Source organism: Melanaphis sacchari, unplaced genomic scaffold, assembly GCF_002803265.2.
Source record: "Melanaphis sacchari strain LSU unplaced genomic scaffold, SCAv2.0 Contig48_pilon_pilon, whole genome shotgun sequence".
In the NCBI taxonomy this organism is placed as follows: domain Eukaryota; kingdom Metazoa; phylum Arthropoda; class Insecta; order Hemiptera; family Aphididae; genus Melanaphis; species Melanaphis sacchari.
This window is the reverse complement of record NW_020271327.1, coordinates 2,947,272-2,970,162: the sequence shown is the minus strand read 5'-3', so window position 1 is coordinate 2,970,162 and position 22,891 is coordinate 2,947,272. Positions and strand designations below refer to the sequence as shown.

Genomic DNA, 22,891 nt, shown 5'->3' with positions numbered 1-22,891 from the left:
TAGTTTACTCCTTTAAATTTAACAAACATAACAATAATTTAAATAAGTCAAATAATGTTTACTAAACTAAATCATAGTTATTATGAAGAACGGTACTCATTATCATTTAAAATTCGCATACGGTTTAAATAATCAGTTAATCTATGTGGTTTATATAAACTATTATGTTAATTAATAATATAAAAACGAAAAGTGCGGAAAAAATCGGTGTAAAGTTAGCAAAGTAATTTCTATTATTGACACGATTTGGCGTTAAAAATAAATACTCTTTGTATTTTAATTTAAACTTTAATTTTGTTATTAAAAATATATGATATTAATTATAATTTAATTTTCGGTTATTTAAAGTTGTATAATAGTACATCTTAATCATTGATTGTTTGATAAAATTATGATGTGTAATTATTAAACATTTAACAAATTATCCCTTACTAAATACTCAAATGTATTTTAATTTTTAATAAACCATATTTTTGAATATGGACGGAACAGAAACACAATCATAGTGTACCTGAAATGCCTATAAAATACGCCGTGTGATCATTATTATATTATTGTTATTATTATTGAAACACCCTTAAATATGTATATTACAACTAGAAATACATACAAAATACAGGGAAATCGGAACACACGACAACGGTGCCCTTAAATTTCTCAACATTATATTTTATTATTTAAATACATTAACGTAAGTTTTACAATAATACTTTATAAATGTACAAAACACTCAGTAAGTTAACACAATATAGAATTACAAGTTCTAGAAAAACGTATAAATTAACGGCCGACCAGACATATGGTTACTGAATCCTATATACATATCACATACACATACCTTGTATAATTTTAATACTTTTATTAAATAATACAACAACTATTTTATTCTCAAGTTAAATTTGTGCTAGATAAAATTGATTGTGATAGTATACTACTATTTGAATACGAAGATAATTAATTAAGGTATCTACTATTATTTTTATCTTAAAGACACACACATAAACAAGGATTTTTAAATCAAACATTTGACATGTATTGACATTATTAGTAGATTTACTATGTACTTATAATTTAAGTACCTGATCATTGCAGCATTTGATGATTAAAATGTAAAAAAAATAATTAACTAGCTATGAATTGGATATCGATGCCACAAAGTTTAAAAATTACACAATAAACATAATGTAGACATTTAGTTTTAGAAGCTAATCTAGTACAATCACTCTATACTTACAATTTTGCCATTTTATATAAATCTTTGGTTTCTAGTCATAATTCATAAGCTTGAAATCAAATACAACTAGTAATAATTAATGTTACATTTCCTACAAATAAATGCAATATGTCTCTTTGACGATGAACACAGTGTATATATATATATATATAAATACGTACACATAATATATGCTAGTTGTTAATTGATATGATTAAATATTTAATTAGTTAAATGCCATTAAATCAAAGTGTGTAAGACAATCCCGCCTCTCTTAGTTTAAGTTTAAAAACTACCGTTAAATAATAATATCAACAAATAAAATGTGTCAACTATTATAAAACTAGTTATAAATGAAAATTTATAATAGACAAACAAAAATATGAGGTATTCTAATGAAGCATTAAGTACTGTTTGACATCTCGAGTTTAAATATTAATAAGTTTGCACGCAATTGTAGTATACAAATACCATAAATTTAATATTGCTTTATAACTGTTTATTTTTTTCGTACATTATAATTTAGTAACAAATAAATAATAATAATATGAATTATTCTACTATTTTAAACGTTGAGTAAAATAAAAATTGTGTTGATTTTACAAAGATGTTTTTTTTTTTTTTATATTTATTTTTGTAAACACTTAGTTGATAGAAAAAGTTTTTCAAAAGTTTCAAGTGGATATATATATATATCGATCGAAAATCTAATCTAGTTGATACTTTGAAGAGGTCACACTTCGATTTTTTTTTTATCTAGTTTTCCTAAGTGTTAGAAAGAACTATACCAAAGTGTTGAAAGAAATATAAAGAAAGTGCAACTGTAACTAATCTATGCACTGAATCACTGATAATAACTTTATCGAAATTGATGCGTTAACTGTTACTTAAAAAGTTAAATTAGTACAATTCGTGAACAAATGTTAAGACTTTAAGTATTAAGGTTGACGTACAAAATAACGAATCGTTTTTGATTATTATTGTTTTGCTTAAAAATTAAACCTTGTGTAATTAAAAAAGTTAAATTATATATTTACTGACAAAAAATGACTGAGTCAATTAGGTACTATAAAAATTATTTATGTAAATGTTGTTTATACGTAGATAAGTTTTAAAAATGTTTTTGTTTCAGTAGGTATACAATATTTTGGTTTTTCATTTTAAAACAATTAATCAACAAATAAGTTTAAAGTAAATTATGTTTCTTAATAATATTTAAGATTATTATAAATCGTAATGTTTAAAGTTAAATATAGAGGTTAAAAAGTATTTTAACCACTTTTTTAAATATCTGAAAAACAACTAAACAGTAGAGAATTTTACCCTTCGCGTCACAGTTTGTATTTAAGCTGAGAGTTAAGGGATGCGGAAAAATGTATACATGTACTTCAAATTATGTACAACAGTGCAAAGTTGTTTTATATTTAGGTAAAAGTAAAGGGCAAAAATAACGTCGAGTTCCTGACAAGAAATTACGTCTGGATTTTTCATAAAAAAAAAAAGCCGATTACCCATAAAACAAAACTCGGAATGCAAACCGCATTTAAAACGAATGTTTATGGTAATATTCGACGTTTATATTTCTACTATTTTATTTGTATGAAATGCTATCTCAAATATTTTTTATCGGGTCACTATCGTTCAAGGCCATTAAAACGAACGTGATTTATCGGAGTTTTATAGTTCTTTATTTTTATTTATTTATTTATTTTCCAGATACATATTCTTGGCCATCTATACGGCCGAAATGGTTATCAAAACCATATCAAAAGGATTTATACTAAATAAGTACACATACTTACGAAATCCATGGAACTGGTTGGATTTCATCGTCATCACGTCGGGTTATGCAACCATTGGCATGGACGTCGGGAATCTAGCTGGGCTACGTACGTTTCGCGTGCTCAGAGCTCTGAAAACTGTATCTATTATGCCAGGTAATATTTATTTTTCCATTTATATGAAATGATGTTTGGTATTTTCATGTAACTTCGTTGTGTATACCTAAAAAATGCAACCATTATTGGCTTCATAACTTTAAGTAAAAATATTAAAAATATTCTTGTATTCCTTCAGGCAAAGATTTTTTTATTTTTTTATTTTATTTTTTTTTTTTTGTCACAGATTTCAAAATTAATTTAATTTAGATTATTATTTAGGTAATTTTTAGCGCATAGTAATGCTATAAAATACTGAAAATTGTTTTATTTATTATTTAGAATTGTACTAGTATTACTAGTATTATGCTTAATAATATAATAATTGCGCTATTTGTTTTTGATACGATGAAAACATCTAAATGAATAAAACTAATTCAATAAAAAGTTTAAACTTAAATTTACCTCCACCTAAATACAATCCGATCCCAGAACAGATAAGAATTAAGATAGTTGAAAAACGCAGAGCCCAAGCCCTTTATCAACGTAATCGTCTTCCCCCTCATAAACAAAGTTACAATCAACTATCAAATTCACTGAAAAAACTGATCGTTAAACATAAGAACACAGTTCTCACTTATAATTTAACCAATCTTACTCAAAAAGACGGTAGCCTTTGGAAAGACACTAAGAAAGTCTTAAGATATAATGCTTCAAATTTACCATTAAAAAAACCCGACGGAAGTCTTACCACCTCTAATACTGAAAAAGCCGAGTTATTCAAACAACACCTCTTTCAAATATTTTAACCACACTCAGATATTGTAGATATAAAAAACACAAATATTGTGAATTCGGATCTTAATACTGCTCTTCAACTCTCGCCTTCAATTAAGTCTTTTTCACCTAATGATATTAAATATCTCATACACAAATACTCACTTAAGAAATCGCCTGGTTTTGACCTAATTACTGCCAAACTTGTTAGGAATCTTCCAAAAAGAGCCATTGTTTATATAGCTCATATAAACAACGCGATTTTCAGACTTTCGTACTTTCCAATTCTCTAAAATGGCAACTATAAACGCCGGAGTTCCTCAAGGTGGTAACTATAATTTACGGTTATTTAAAAAAATTAACTGTTAAATAACATCAATGTCACACAATAAAGTGTTTTCTAAACATAAAATAGATTAAACATAGTAGTTGATGTAGTTAAAACTTTTCATGATTTGATTACTCAGTTTTATTTATTGTACATATTTTAAAAATGATAACGGATTAATAAAAGTAAATGGTATTAAAAATGTTATTTTTATAAAATAAACTACAATTCTATTTTATTTTTATGATATCATATTTTTATATTTATCATAAAATTATTTATTTTTAAACTATGATAAATATAGTAAAATATAGAAACATCACCAGTATGCGTGATTATATTTATTTAGTAATTATAAATTTCTATTTTTTAACTCGATAATGAAACGTTCAAAGTATGTATTTATGATGATTTTTCATTTATTGAAACACGAACAACACAAAACTTTTTTGAATCTAAATGTATAATACCAACTTACTTGTTCTTAGTGATTCTAGTAATTCGTTGTGTAATTTTGGATATGTAGTATGAGCTTGGTAAATATAATTAATAACAATAATTTTGTAATATGTAATTTAACTACATTAATTGTGTGAAACAAATCAAAACATTTAAATTAATATTTTCAGATAAATTAATTGAAGGTTTATAAAATATGTTTATACATATAAGGTTAAATAAGTAAGAACTTAAAATATAAGTATAGTTTAACGCAAAAATTTAAATATGGCCCAATCTTATTTAAGACAATATTCTTTAACACAACAGATTTCTTTATTTTTTCTTTTTTTTTTTTTGTATGTGAAAATCTCAACTGATCTTAAAATGAGTACTTTTCAATCTATTTTATCGAAATTCTTATAATAGATCGTTAATGAAACTTAAATTACTAATACAAAAAATAAGAATAATGAATAAGAACATAAATCACAATTAAAAGTACATTAGTTTTATATCAAGAAGTAAGAATTACTTAATATTAAACTTGGATTTCCATTGATTGCTAAATTAGATATATTGTCTTTATTAGTTTATAAAAAGAATGTCTAAGAACTTTAAAAATATATTTTAAGGCATATTAATGTAAAACAATATATATATATATATATATATATATATATATATAATTGAGTTCGAATAAAATAATATTATATTTTTGCTCTTCAATAAAGTCAATTTTTATTTTGATTTGAAAAATGTATTTTGGGGAAAAACTTAGAAATGTGATTTCTAAGCTTATTTATTTTTATTTATTTATAATTACTAATCAATTCTATCAAGTGTTTTATGGAAAAGCTTATAACAGGTTCTGTATATTATTTTATAAAAACTTACTTGCAATGTTTATAATTTATCAAAGTAAATACTTAGAAATCAAAAGAAATTTATATTGATTTATTCGTTCTTTTATATTAACCAAATCTTCATTTTGGTCTTCTATTAAAATACTTTAACAATGGAAGCAAATAAATTTTTTAAAAAAAATGCTGAATTTACAAACACTGGTTATTACAGACAATAGCTATTATAGTTTCCGCTGACCGTCCCCGTCGCTTAAAAACTTTCAGACATTATCATTACCGGTATAACTTTATGGAGTGAAAACTTTCGTGTGGTGGAACACAATCGTGTACAGAACATCCTTGTTTTTCAAATGTCCGTTATCTCCGTAAACATGGCGTAGCTTGTTTTCCTGTATACATATTATCATAGACAAACATTGTTTGAACAAGTAAAACAACAATGAAAATTATACACCTTTTCTCAAATAGTGAACCAAAAATTAAGCAAACAACTAGAAAAATACCAATTCCAAATAAATAGGTATATCGTTAATCGAAATTTAGTGTACTTACATTATACCTACACATTTTTATACGACATAATCGTTATTGTGATACATTATTGTAGTTATAAATACATTAATACTAATAAAAAAAATATAATGATATACTGGACTATTATATTCTTTTGATATGTTAAGAAAACAATTTTTATTAATCTTACCAGAGTTGAAATGTATTTAAAAGGAGATACTTATTATTTATTTTTTTCCAAATTCCTTTAAAAAATGGCAAAATGGTTTTCTAAAAATATTGATTTAAAAAAATTTGAGTTTATACAATTACTGTACTCATAATATTAAAATATTTTAAATTTGGATATGAGTAGGATGCTAGGGAAATTATTTTATACCCAACATATTTTTACTGCACTACTCCGCATCTTTAAACTTTAAATGCTTATAAATAATAAATTATTTGTTTAATATTTAATATTTTTGTATTTAAATGTTTAAAAAAATATTTCATTACAGAATTTAAAACATTAAATGAAGTAGTTTGTGTTAAAAATTCTGTATAAAATAAAAAGATTGGAAGTTTGACACTTTTCTCTCTACGCTCATCTTAGTGCTTAGTAGTATGTTTTATTTTTACATTATTTTTAATTTGAAAGTAGACAATGAATTTAATTTACTTTTAAATGTATTAAAATTATCAAGTCTACTAATATATTTATTTTTTATACTTTTATGTCAATAATTTTGTCAAACATTAGAAATTTAAAATTTAAAATTACAAAAAAATAATACTAAGTATTCCTTATTAAAATAAAATTTTATGAGTTTGAAAATTCTTTTGATAAATTCTATTACATGATAAATTTAAGTTCCTTAAAAATATATAGTATAGAAATAAAAATTGTATAAAGGGTTTCTAAAAATATATTTATATGTATGAAGTGGCATGAAATAATTCATACGTAGGTAATAATAAAAATGAAAAATACGTAACCAACGCGTCGTGGATGTATAGTGATATAGCTAACAATACTATCCTCATGTAAGATTTATAACTTTGATTTATTTATATTTATATTAAGTTACTTTGAAATATTTATCATGATACGTTTTCTGAACTTTATTATGTTTTATTAAATATTATTTTTTTATTTAATTAATATTAGATTTTAAGTATATTAAAAGATTTTGGACATAAAATATCTTAATTTTATCATCTTTATAATAATTTACATGTGTTCTGTATTTGTTCCAATTATACTTACATTTTTTACATTTATAGTAATTTACATAAAATGGTTCTCAGTTGACTTAATAATTAATATATTACAATATTTGTGTTGACTTATACACTATTATTTAATGTATATTTTTGTAATTTAAGTAGTATTTGTTATAGTTTTTAGAAAATGGTATAAAATTATTCATAGCTTTAACAATCACTTAATTTTGCTATGATAAATAAAATATTGAATGTTTTTGTATAAGATTTTTGGTAGTATTGCTATCACAGGAAAATGGTAGGAAGGAAAATACCATCTATACATTTATTTAGGAAATGTAGAAAGGAAGTTATTGAAATGCGTATAAAGGAAATGAGATACTTATACCTACAAAGACAGTTATATACAGGACGAATTAATTTTTTTATAAGATAAGATAAGAAAAATGGTTTTAGTATTCAACAATTAATATATGTATATCAAAAAATAAAACTATGTGTCTAATAGCAATCGCCAAATCAATAAAAAATATTTTAATATGTTTATTTTTCTAATATAAATTCAAATAAAACTATAGAAATATTGATTTTGAGTCAATATAATTAAAACATCCATTAAAGTGACCTACTCAATGATGTGGTACATTCTATACCTTCTGTACAGCAGAGCGGTCACCTACTTACTATTTTTATTTATTTTTTTAACATTATTGTTTTAATTTTACACTGATTTTATTCCTGGCCATTTATAATCGAATTAAAATACAATTGTAATAATAAAGAACTACAATATTACTCAATATGTTTGTAACTTGGTTTTGTGTTCAGATATTCTATGGCAACAACCATTGTTTTATTCATAGACTTAATAATCCATATATATGTATTATGTATGCATAACACACATATATATATTTTTAATAGCTAAAATAACTCAGGTTTATACAAAGTATAATTCATTTTAGTAAAGATTGTACGTTTGCGTGTAAGTATATCACGTTACTATGGTTACCATGTATATTAACAGTGAACAAATTTTAAATTAGTAATTTATTATACCGTTATTGTGGCTTCCCCTATTTTAGATTTTGAGTGCACCTAGTTACAAAAAACTATAGGGTTTGTTACAATTTTTTTTCATTATTTCTTTGCTTGAGGTAAACCTTTAAAACCTTCAATGGGCAGTGTAATGTACGTCTATTACACTACGTTTGTAAAAGTCATATAAATAACCATAGAAAATATTTTAACATCTGTTGCCTTTTGTTTTCTACCTATAATATCATATTATATTTTCACTATATGTATGTAATATGTAGTATTAAAAATTTTATACTTGATTTGAATTTGATCTCCTCAAGACTTGACTTTATTATTTCGTCAATCTAATATGTTTAAGGTTTAAAGAAATTTAATTGAAACTTTAAACATGCTTAGTATTATGGTTTAAAGCATTTTTACCACAACAACGGCGTGTTTGACGTCGTGATAAGCATTCTTTATTTTTATTAGGTATCTACTATGATCTCCGTCGTACATTATCTTTAATACTTTTTAGGTAACCGTATAGCGTATAGGATAAGTATATTCATGACAAAATTAGTGAGACGATAAACAATTTACTTTGATACATTCTTTTGTTAAACTATCTATGCGAACGTATGACTGCGGCTGAGCACTTATTCGCTTGTGTAAAATTAATACCGTTTGTAACAATTTGGAAACATCGATGCATGCACTTGCAAAACTTTTGTTTAAAAACTATTTATCGTGATCTCTCGTTTGTTTCAGTGGATTCAAGTCAAAATATATATAATACGTACATTGTTTATCGATATACTGATAATTTCAACTACTCATATACATTACAATAAATTAACAGGCATATTATGGTGTGGTTTGAGACTCGATGTCACAATTCAATATCACATTACTAGGGAAGCGGTATGAACAGTCATATAGTATGACAGCAGTCGATGTGTGTGGTTTACGCAAAACTGCAAAATTTGACGAATAAATAAACGATGAAATACATGCCAGTATAATATATATTTCCGTCCGCATATGGTAATCCAATATGTATTCCTTAACGCGTGATTAGCTACATTATCTGCCGATATTTATACAGAGTGATTTACCAAACATGGTTTTTTTTCCATTTAACAATAAATTTATTCAATTTCAGATTTTTGGAATTTTTAAATATATGTGCTTAAATAATGTATTTTTGAATTCGATATATTTTTTTCCTACTCAAATAACGTCTTGTGGTGATACAAACTTTTGTTTTTAACTGAGAACTCACATTTTTACTGTTAATTACTTAGTGGATAATCTTAAACATTTTAAAACTTCGAGGTACTTAATTCAAAAATCATACAAATATATTTTTTTTTTTTTTTTTTGATCAAATATATTTATATTATGAATAAAAATCATTAAAAATAGTTGAAATAAAATATAAAATAGATAAGATATTGGATTTAGTGTTAATTTTACTTAGACCATTTTTAAAATCAATAATAAATAAAATTGATAAATTAATATAAATTACTTTAAATTTTAATTTTAAGTCATTATAACCCTTATCTTCCTAACCCATTATCATAGAACAATTATCTTTGATAAACTAGTTAAATTACTCAAAAACTAATTGTTGAATTTTGATTTTGATGCGTAAACATTTTTAAAAATCTTGATAGTTAACAGTAAAAACGGCAGCTTCTCACTTTGAAAACAGAAATTTGGATTGCCACAAGACGTGAAGGAGTACAAGAAAATTTAAAAAAATTTAAAATATGATGTTAAAGTATGTTTAAGTTTTAAAAATCAAATCTTGAAAAACTATAGTATATTTATGAAAAAAAAAAGTGGGTAAGTAGACTTGACAAATCAGCTTGTATATAATTTGTAAACATATATAGTAATTCTTCTATTATAGGATTTTGAACGTTGCTAAACTAACCAAACTTAAAAGTTAGAACAAACATTCTTCTAACTACTTTTATAGGATAAAGTTGGGTCAGGTTAAGAATATCGAGGGTTGTGAGATAAAAGGATCACCCTAGCTGCTGCATATAATATACGACGGCTATAAGGGTGTTTAAATCGTGTCAGTTGTGCTTGCCAGAGGTAAAGCTGTTTTATTTTCCATTCACCAAAAACTGTAGTACAGTGTATAAAGTATGTTGACGAGGGGAGTATGAAACTATACGCACTATATATTCATTATTCATGGTTGGAACAAGGTAACGGAAAAAAGTGTCTAGATACACGATGCAAGATATTTTTATTTTAGGAATTTAGGTACAAGATAAAGTTACACAGAAAAAAAGTTCAAATGTATGTCTTTAAAATATTACAGATATTACAAAGTACCTTTAATTTTTATAGATTACTAGATTTTATTTTATTTTTTTTAATTGATCAAAAAGTCAATGACATAAATATTTACTATTTAAATTATTAAAAACAATGTTTTGTAAATCATTTATATTAATACAATATTAACTAAGCTATGAAAATAATAAATAATAAATAACAAATTATTTTTTCGGATATTTTAACTTGCAGGTCATAAGTTAAAAAAAAAGTATTAAGATGTTTTTAAATTTAAAATTTATCTTGTATTGCTACTAAAAAGATACATCATGCAAGATATAGTTTGTATTTGATGAGATACTGTCTAACCTTATCTATACAATAAACAATTTCGGCACGAACTTGGACTGACTTGTAAGCGAACACTAAACAAGTATAACGTACGGTAATCAATCTGATACGCGTATCGGGCGACCCGATAACTGCTGACGCAGCTTGTCCGATTGGATGATAAACGGTTCATTTTGGTCCATCAACTTAATGCATTCACATTCGTAATGTATTTTTGTATTGTTTACGGTTATGTTCAAAATAATTGAAGATATATGGCTGAATAATTTACGAAAAAATATCGTATTATTATTATTGTATAGTAAATTATATAGTGTACTTGCTGTCGTGAATCCGAAAACCTTTCCCAGGTAGGTATAAAATTAGTAGAAATATTTTTTCTTGGGCATCACTTTCTTCAGAAAAATATATTATAAAAATGGTTACATTGCTTATAGTTTACAATTAAAAATATAAAAATAAAATTAAAATAATAGAACACTACAAAAATCTACAAATAGTATTGTATTTAGCTTAAGTCAACCTGTAGGTGTACAAATTCAAAAAAAAGATACAATTCAACGATAAAAATATTACAATGTAATTAATTATTTTATGTTTTTAAGAACCCGAACTTATCAATAACTTTTTTTTAATAGCAATTACAACTAATATTTTTATCTAATGAAGTCAATAAATGTTAATAAAATTAAGTTGTTTGATGTAGAAACTTTTGCCGACATATCTAGAAAATTATTTTTTATTGATTGTATTCAGAATACTACAAATTATATTTAGCATTCATAAATACTTTTCGTTTACGATATGATTATATCTTGGTATTGTTGAATGTCGTGTTAATGATGTTTATTATTATAAAATTTGTTCGTTTATGTATCTTGGAAATTATTTTACTCGTGGCCCAAATAAAAAAATATACTTTGTATTTTATGATTAACCCATGAATCATTTTACGAACATGTAGTTTTTATAAAGCGTCTTTAACTTAGTGTTTATTCCGATTCCCAATAGAGCTATTATTATTTATTATATTTATATTATTTATTTTACTATTAATTTAATAGAAAAAGACATTGAATAAACTACGAAGTATAAGATTTGACTTATTAAAAAGAAAAACTTCTATTAGAAAAAAAAATAAAAATAAATATTACAATTACTTTAAAATTTAAGGGTTTTTTAAAAGAAATGTATAATATTAAATTCAGATGACAAAAGAAAAAAAAACAATGATTTTTGTTTTTTTTAAACATAAATAATTTAGCTTTATTTAGAGAATTAAATCCAGAAGGTATGATATTTTTGTTAATTAAATAGTCAAACTATAATTATTGTATAATATGTAGCTATCAAAAATTCAAAATACAACACTAAATGATGGGTACAATATTCTTTTATTATATGGTTATAAAAAACTATTTAAATATGTTATTATAACTCTATAAAATATTGTATTTTTATTTATTTAAAATATACAATGTATAATATAAAAAAATTAATTTTGTAGCCATCGCATCGCAAAAATTGTATTTCTAACCTTTTAATATAATTTATTCAATAAGTAATTAATTTTAAATTAAAATACAAATTATAGTTGAATAAATATTTTATTTCAATGTTGTGTTTATACTTATTCTTAAATATTTCAAAAAATATTGTGTGTAAGTTCAATAGATTTTAATATTAACAAAACACATGCAAATGGTTTGCATAAATTAATTAATTAATTAATACCGTTGGTTGATTAGTTGTTTTATATTAACTATGTGTACATTATACGGGTATTTTGATAAATAAACCAATCCTCACAACTTAATTGTTATTCCATAATTTACTGATTTATCATTTATGACGTTTTATGTATTATTATACAGGTCTCAAGACGATCATCAATGCCTTGTTGCACTCATTTCGCCAATTAGCTGAAGTCATGACACTGACCATATTTTGTCTAATGGTATTTGCTTTGTTTGCGCTTCAAGTATACATGGGTGAATTGCGGAATAAATGTGTTATGATTAACGAAGGCAACGTGAATTGGCTAAAGTAAGATTGATAAATATACAGAATAAAAAAAATGTTTAACTTTAACAACTAGAACAATAGTTTTGTTATCAATATTTGTACTATTGATTATAAAACGTTGATTTACATACATTATTCATTATTATCTACAAAATATTATTGAGAGTCGAATAATATTCCAAATAAACTTGCAATCAAATTTAAAATAATATATTTTATTTTAATACATTATAGGTTAAAATTATTATTTTTTTTATAAAAATTAAATTTATCAAATCATCTGATTGCCAAATTATTTTTGTAGTAATAATATTTAATAAGTTGTTTATTTTAAGTGTAAAAGACTATTTTTTATGATAAACGTTTTCAAAAAACTTTTTTTTAGAAAATTTATAAATTTATGTTATTAAACTATTATAGTTCAATAGTACTCATTGAGATTTTTAACGTATTAAATACATATATAAAATAATTCGAATTTAGAATAGATAAAAAAATATATTGGAAACTTTTTTATTATTATAATAAATGTTTTTGAACTAAATATGGTATGCCTTATAAGTTAGGGCTAGAATTTTAATAACCTAAAAAACCTAAAAGATGATCAAAAAAATGACTCAATAAGAATAAATGACCTCATAAAATACTTGTAAAAAATAATTATATAATAAATTAATGAATAATAATTTATATTTTTAAGTAAACAAATAAATTCATCTTCTGGTATAATGGCCAGCGTTATTTGTTGTGAAACTAATATATTTTGAAATAAAATAATATTGTCAAATTTAAACTAAACCTTAATTTAATAATAAATTGATTAAGATAACACGTAATCAAACATTATTATCGGTTATTGTTCGATTAGTTGAAAGAGTATATTTTATATTATATACAAACGATTGGTATTTTAAAATATTAAATATTTTTAAAAAATATGATTTTCTTTTAATGTTGTATCTTTATTTGTTTGTACAATAATTTATAACTATTATTTAACAAATCTATTTAAAAAATTATAAAAATATTACCCAAATTTCAATAAAGTATAAAAATGACCTCAAATTAAAAAAATTACAAATAATGCAAAATAAAAACTATATATTTTAACTTGTAAATGATTAAATCACATTTTGTGCTTGAAAAGCTGTATCCTGTAAATCCTAAAAAGAAATACTCTACTATCCTAGCCTTACAGTAATAACATTACCTAATGTTATAACAAGGTAATCATATAACAACATTTATAATGTTTCAAGTTGTATCTTTATAGAATCAACCATTTATCTTATTATTTCAACCATATAATACATATGTACATTATGTGCAATTTGCACAATGTATGATATTATGGGAAATAAAATTGAATAGTTGATTATTTTAAACTTTTATTACATTTATGTTTTGATGATGGGATATGTTTACGGTTGTTACTCTTGAATCTAAGAGGCCATAAATCCAGTGCAATTGAAAATTTCAAAGAAATAAGATTCTGTGAAATATAGTGTTTTTGTAAATATGTCCACAACAATAGAATGAAAATAAATAACATCCGAATGAGTAAAAGGCATAATACTAAGGAAACAGACAATAGCGATTTTTTTCTCTGGGTGTCCATTACATTTTTTTTTTGCTCGTTTTATTTATTTATTTATTTTTTTTTTTTGTTCTTTAATTTCGCATCGTCATCACAATCCTTTGCATTACACAAAACAAAATAAAAATACTAGGCCATTTTACATTTATAATTGTATAATAGTGGGAAAAATTCATAAAAATGTTTTAATATTTTGTTTGAAACTAGAAACAGAAAATCGGTTTCATTATCACAACTTTTGGAAAATAGTTACGCAATTTTCGTTATAGAAAAAAAAAAGATTTTAGTAACAAATAAATATATTTTTCACTACACTAATATTCTAATTTAAACTTAAAATTATAAAAAAATTTATCATTTTATTGTTATAAATATTATTTTGTATAAGAGTTATCGATGTATAATAAGAACAATAATGCGGATAAAAATACATTTTTTCAGGCAAATATAATTATTAATTCGAAAATCTCTCTAGTTCACAATTAAAAAAATAATCTAATTATAATTTATTAAAATATAAATTCATTGTATAATTAATACATTTTGAACATTACACATGCATATAAGTTCATTTTTATTTTATAAATTTATGACCGTCGTGGCTTATCTTGAACATCCGTTAATACGACGTATCTGTTGTGTTTTATTAAATAGATTTAATTGATATTTGCATCAGAGTAATAGCGAAACCTACATCAATAAACTCTAGCATACTTAATGAACCACCCACGTCTATTAGATTCATATACTTGTAAACCCTTATAAGTACATTGAATAAAAACAATACAATAGTGGAAGATAAATTGGATCCAGATGTTGCATTACACAAAAGGTTCTCAAAATAAATCTGAAACCATAGGATAAAAAGAAGACCATTGTAACACTGTTGTGCATTACATAACTAGTAGAGGTTGAAAATCGGCATTTGGGTCTATAAGTTCGATTTTCATTTGTACATTATTCCACACATGTTTTATAAAAAAAAACTTGAAAAAACAGCTTAGGACGTGGGAACAGATAATATATTGTTAACATCTTATTGTACTATTACGCCATTATATTGATGTTTGTCTTTTTTTTTTTAACCGCAAGATTATATTATAATTTACTACCAATGATTCGGTTTAAATTGTATTGGTTTTGCATTCAAAATAAAATCTAAATCAAAAACATAATATTTGAGTTATTAATTTATTGCACATTATTTGAGACGTACATATGCAATATTAATAAATTAATCTATTGTTATTTATTTAAAGTTAGTTTACTACGACGTCCATGCATATGTAATTGATTTTATTTAAAATTCGTATTTTTAATTAGAAACAAAATATTCTTTTTTCCTTTAAACATTTGTAATATTTAAATGTAAAATATGCATTAGTCTTATCGTACATTATATTATTGAATATATTATTTGAAACTTTAGTGTTCTTAAGTAAACTAATACGTCTGTAGATAATGCCAGCCCAACGCAATGTCCTTATTTGTTCTACTATTATTTACACATTATTTTCCCTTCAGGTTAACCCATTTAATAAACTCGATTCGTTTTGTTTGCGTATCGTTTTCGTATACCTACTATGCATACACCGCATACCACACTTGCCTACCAAGAAACTGCGAAATGTACCTTTGGCGATTTATGGTTTTTAATCTCTGGGGTTTCAATTTTCTGTGTTTCGTGTACATATTTTTTATTTTCTCTTTCTTTACACTGTTTGTATTTCAGATGGATAAATAAAGAGCAAAACTGGCTGTCAGACAACGAAGGTAACCCAATGCTATGCGGCAACGTAACTGGGGCGAGGTGAGAAAAGCAAATTAAATATTTCAAAGATTCGTACACGCAATTTCACTTCGGGGGGTTTTAATGTGCTATTATAAAACTAATCGTTCAAGTCGAATGATTAGATAGTGGAGGTAAGTTTTTTTGGTTCATGATTTTTTTACGTACACCGGGCCTAATTCCGTTTTCTGAGTAACATAAATTTTCATTATGCATTATTCACATAATAATTTATTAGAAAGAATAACAACAGTCGAAGTAAAAATCACAAAAATAATATGTATAAAATGTACATAAACAATTACGTCAATAATCAATCAATACACATGCATAGATATTATAATTGTGATTACAAAATTATATATTCAATCGAATTGTGGTACAAATATTAAATGCAATTTGAATACGTGTATTACTCACACAAGCCAATGGACACAAATAGTATAATAACTGCAATATTATATATCTATCTATAATATCTAATGATAATAAAATATAATTATTAGATAAACCTTTTTAATAATGTAAAACTTATTTTAATGGATAGCGTGCATTAGTAGAATTATATTAAAGAGTTAATTTATTGTAAAGTTTATTGGCAGTTCCTTATTACTGTTGTTTTCAGACATTGCCCAGTTGGTTATGTGTGCCTTGGTGTTGGCCCTAACCCCAATCACGGTTACACGAATTTCGACAATTTTCTGTGGTCTATGTTGACTACGTTCCAGCTAATTACACTGGACTATTGGGAAAACGTATACAACATTGTAAGTACTTTTATACAATAATACCTTTTGATATTTTCAGTTGAATTAAAAACAACATAAGTGGTGTACATTTTAATACCTATGTAGTATATACATCATGTTTTATTACGTATTATTTATTATACACATTCTACGCGTAATCGTCTTACCGTTTCCCGTTGTTTTCATTTTTTCTCTAAAAAAATCCTTTAACAGTTATTGAAACCTTAAAACAAAAAGTCTCAATGTTTAATAACCACTATGAGGAATCATATAAGCTTTATCAATATAATAACTAAAACTAAAGTAAGTTTAAAGTTTATAGCCATAAAAATTATTTTGATAATATTTTGGAAAATCTTTCTATAAAAAATTGTATTTGTACGAAAATAAAACTTTGTTACATTAGGTTAGAGTATTAGACAATTGAAATAAACATAATGTTTGAGCTTATCGTATTTTAAAGATGATAAAATAATGTAGGAATGCTTATTTGATGGTGATTTTTACAAATGAGTGTATGTGTTTAAAAACAATTTCGATTCATATTTTAATACTTGATAAATATTATAATAATGTAAAGAATAAAATATAAAATAAAACATAATAAATATTGACATACACTTATTATTTGTATACAGTCCGTAATAAATTCACAATGAGGATATTCCAAGAAAGCTACATATATTATGCATGTCTTTTACAAAAGGCAATGAACTAGCTGGAATCATATCAAAAAGGTCTTGGCAAACGCGTTTTATAATGATTCGGCTAGACGAATTATATATGGTTTATTACGCAATAAAGTCTGTCGAGATATAGTTTTCGGACATAACCACGGAAGGTTTCAACAAGTTGATGATTACAACTTTAATACGACTTTGTTTGAGCAATAAATATTGAATTTTATAATAGTCTTAAAAGCTACTTATTTTTTTTAAATTTTGATCATTGGAATGAATAGTTTTTATTTAAAATATTCATAGTTTAAGATTTTTTTCGTTATTATAGATAATAATAAAAATGATCAAATAATAGTATATGGCTAAACCAGGTCATATATTGTAATAGAACAACCTAATCTAATCATTTTTTCTCGTTAAATTATCTTTAATAATTGTTCTTAATTTGATCCAAGTAATTAATTGATAATTAAATAACTTCAAATAGGTACTTATCTTAATTTATTATATACTATGAAAATTATTTATGAGTATTTCTATGAAAGTATTTAAAATTTTAATTGATTTTATAAAATGTATTTCTTTATTATATACTATTTAATCAATTTAATTTACAGTTTAACATTTTTTTTTTTTTTTTAAGAATAAAAGAAAGAACTCAAAAAATACAATATTTCTTCGAGTACTCAAAGTCGGAGTAAATTAAATTTGTATTTAGTTAACAATAATAAATCATATATAACTTACTCTAACACCAAAAAGGAGCAAAGATGTGACTTTCATAAAATTATTTTTTAGCTAATTACTCGTATTATAAATAGAGCTAAATTTTTCCAATTTTTGAAGCCCTTAAATGTATTTTTTCCTCCATTATTCTTTGAGAAACGCAAGATGAAAAGGTTCATAACTCATAGTAGATAGCTTAAATACAAAAATAATTTTTTTTCAAATGATAACTAAAAAAATGTTTTAACTAACGAAATTATTATTCTTTCGTACTAAAAAGGTTCTATGAAAATGATGTGTGCATCTATTTTTTCCCCTTAAAAAGATTCTATATTATATCATTCATATCATTCACCTATAAAGGTTCTAACTTTCATTATTCATATTAAAAAATATTATGTATGAAGAACTTTTTAAAATAAAATTAATAATAAATTATTAAATATTGACTATCTTAAAAATTCAATCAAAATTTTATCGAATTATAGCTTATAAATTTATTATAATAAGAAATCTATCTAATTTTATTATGATTTGAAAGTGGTATTAAATTATAAATTTTCTAACATCAAAATACGTTTTATAAAAATTTCAAAATCAACACACATAGAATATATACATTTTTAGGTCTCATAATATAGTAAATTATATATTAATTATGATATTCAGCATTTAGTATTATTTCAATTATTACATCTTTAATTACTCAAACATTTTAAAAACAAATTTTTATTATTAAATACAAACAAAAATATATCATATCATAATATAATATACATATGTTAAGTATTAAAACTCTATTTACTGAAATTTATGTATTCCTGTTTGTTGTTGCCTGCCAATGCAATGCGAACTACAACAATAATCACCATGAAATAATTCTGATTATCTGTGACGCGTACAAAATATAAATTCAAACCGTGCATTTAAAATGTATTTAAGGCGGAGTATTAATATTACCGACTGCTTTTAATACATCAAAATACAAACAGCAGTAGTGAAGTCGTTTGCCGTTTCCCGAGGCTAACGCATAACACTGTACCGACTTCCGCTACGCGTTATTCAGGTCACGCGACGCTTTTATAATATAAAATACCACGTCCATAAAAACTTTTCTGAAAAGGGATTTGTTTCGCCATCGCATCGACACTCCATCGATTCAAGTGTGTGTATACCGGTTGTTTTAGGTGTTGGCGACGTGTGGCCCGATGAGTGTCATATTTTTCACGGTAGTGGTGTTCTTCGGCTCGTTCTACCTGATCAATCTGATGTTGGCTGTCGTTGCCCTGAGCTACGAAGAAGAAGCGGAAATCACGCAAGAGGTAAGATTATGGCGTTTTTATTATTCTTATTATTATTATTATTATTATTATTTTTTATACATAATCTTTATTGAAGCATAAAATATTATAAAAAAAAAATTGTAAACTATTCTGACGATGATGGGTACTCTGTGTAGTGATGTACACCATGATTTTGATTTTACGATCGTTGTATGAGTCTGAAATATGTATATCAAAAATAAATACACTGCTACCGCTTCAGGCAATGCCAGAAAAAATTGAAATATTAAGTTGCAAAAAAAATTCACACATTTTCCTGTTCTTGTTTTCTTATTATTTTTTTTTTTATTATTCGCTAGTACGGCACTGGTGTTTTTAATCCTCGTTGTCAAGCAGTGTATAAGTAAGGCAAAAGTATACAAAACTAAGCCTTGGTGTAGCACAAATGCCTACACGAAGCGCCGTAGTATGAAAAATATATGAACTTACAAAAAAATATCTCGTTACAAACTCGACTTGCCCGCTATAGTTTTTGCTTTTTAAATCCACAACAAGAATATATCATCAAAACTATATTTGAACTTTTTTAGTGGTTTAAGTTTCTCTTTAACTTTGAGTTATTGCTTACATAACTATTGTATATAATAGTATAAAATATCTTTAGTTTCTATTACATTTTATATTGCTGGCATACATTCACTAAACTTCATTTTTTAATGAACTAGAAATTAATGTATACTAAAAAATAATTTATTTATGAAACTTATTGAATTTTTTAAGTTACTACACATAAAACAACTATAGAAGATAGCCTGAAAAATTATTGTTCATGTTATAATCAGAGTTTAATACTCGACATTATATAGTCTGTGCATATAGTTATTTATTTTTTCCTACATAATTGCTTTCTATATTAGATTTACCCTTCAGTGCTTAAATTTCCTTTGATAATAATACTAAATCGATAATTTAAATATTAATTTACTTTTAAGCTTAAGCATTGGTTCCATAACTGAGAAAAACTTGTAAACTGTATATTTAGTTTAATATATTAGTATTAATAGAAACTAAGGTTATGATACATATTTCACTATAATTTAACTAAAGTGAAAGCTAGACAATCATTGTTGTAGTTCAATATAAAATATAATATTCACATTTTTAGTACTTGGTGATATAAAGAAATAGTTATTTTGATACTAGTTAAATGTAAATTTAATCATTTTAAACAAATTATTTACTAATATTTTATTGGTTTTTTATTCAAAACATATTTTACTGATTTATTATGAAAATTAGTATAATAAATATTATAAATACGATTTATTGATTTTTAAATTATTGATATCGTATTGGAAGTAAATCGTGTGTAATTTAAATTAATTTAAAATTGGTTTATAATTATAAAAATATTATATTAAGTAACATGTTACAATTTAGACCTGTATTATTTTTTTAGTAAGTACCTATTTATACACTTTTTTAAACACTTTTTATTTAAGTTAATATTCATTGAAATAAATTATGAACATTATATTTCAATAACATTTTAAGATTAAAAAATGTTTGCATTTTAATCACAACTTTTTTATAAAGTATTTTATTATTATTTAAATTATTCTTAGATTTAGTCAATGATTATTAGATTTAACATTTTATTTAATTATAAAGTTTTTGTACACTATCTTTTGCAGACATTGGTAATTCAAAATTCTAAAAAAATGTGATTACAACACAGAAAATTGAGTAACTTTAATAATTTCCTACAAATCTTTTGCAGTTATGAGTTCAGTTCAGTGGCTATATTGTTATAAACTATGTCATTCCAAATTAGTTTTCAGCAAACACTTGTTCAACATATTATTGTGTCCAGTTAAACTATGTGGTGTACGTTGATGGTACTAACCTGTCAAGTTACTGAAATTAGTCTGTACATAAATCATTCTAGTATAAACTTGATGTGAAGCATATATAAATATGTATACACATAAATTGTGACCACGATGAATAATTAATTTTATAGAGTATGAAATATTAATAAGAAAAGTACTATCCTGCATAGTAGTAAAAAAAATATGTATAGGTAGCGCTGAATCTTAAGTAAATGTGTTTGAGTTCTTTCTCAAATATTTTTGAGTGTAGTACAGTAAAAAATAAAATAATGAAATCGTAAAATATATTTATTATTATATATTAATTTATAGAATTCTCGTAGGAATAAAAATAAAAAACTAACGTTATTGCCTAATTCGATAATTTTAAAATAACTAATTTATTTTAATTATAAAATAAATTATAATATTATAACAGTTTAAGTCTATAAAAGGTACAAAATTATATATTTTTATTTGATGCATGAACTGATATCATGTTAAGAAATAACTCAATACAATCCATTATGACTTGGTTATAATATAATATCTGTAAAGTAGTTATCTGTGTCAAGTTTCAGACTTTAAGTGTATTTACATGTATTTTCTGCTCTATAAATATATAGTTAATAGTTGTAGAGATCATAACACGATTTCTCATGCAAAATAGATTCCATTCTTTTTAAGATTCCTTTATACTGTTATACATCGTACAATACATTTTTGCAGATATTTTTTTTTTTTTTTTTTAATGATCATTATTGATTTACTTAAGATTATATGAGCTTATGTTGCTTAGTTATGTTTATAACTATATGAAAAGTAGACCATAAATTAATAGAGCTAATATTAAATATAATAATATATGTATAATATTAATTATTTATACGTAGTTTTATGATGGTGGATGTTCACCTCGTTGTTAGAAATTGTATAAGCTCTTAAAGGTAAAAAGTATCATATTTTCCTAATGCATTACCAATTTAACTAGTATTAACTAATACATATAATTATATCAAAATTATATGAATATAATTTCATAAATATAAATTTGTATTTTAAAGTTTTTTAATAATGTAAAAAGTTGTGTTTTTAATTAATATTTCTACAATTTAAATTGCCCTTTATAATAAACACAAATGATTTTTAGGTTAATGTACAATGAGATATGATTACGTAAAATATTATAAATTGCATAAGCAATCTTAAAGAAACGAAGGATTTTGTTTATCCGTTGATGAAAGTTAATGACAAGAAGTAGTGCGAGCTATACGATCGGTG

The 22,891-nt window shown here is 24.0% G+C and overlaps 1 protein-coding gene across 2 annotated transcripts in view; it reads left to right on the top strand.

Moving 5' to 3' along the window:
- Positions 1-22,891, top strand: part of LOC112598600 (sodium channel protein 60E-like) — a 112,974-nt gene that overhangs the window by 41,352 nt on the left and 48,731 nt on the right. For both annotated transcript variants that reach the window (XM_025345131.1, XM_025345129.1), the window contains 5 exons: positions 2,930-3,150; positions 12,765-12,936; positions 16,245-16,322; positions 16,927-17,068; positions 19,644-19,778. In XM_025345131.1, the coding sequence (XP_025200916.1) occupies positions 2,930-3,150; positions 12,765-12,936; positions 16,245-16,322; positions 16,927-17,068; positions 19,644-19,778 (748 nt within the window). The remainder of the gene's footprint in view (positions 1-2,929; positions 3,151-12,764; positions 12,937-16,244; positions 16,323-16,926; positions 17,069-19,643; positions 19,779-22,891) is intronic.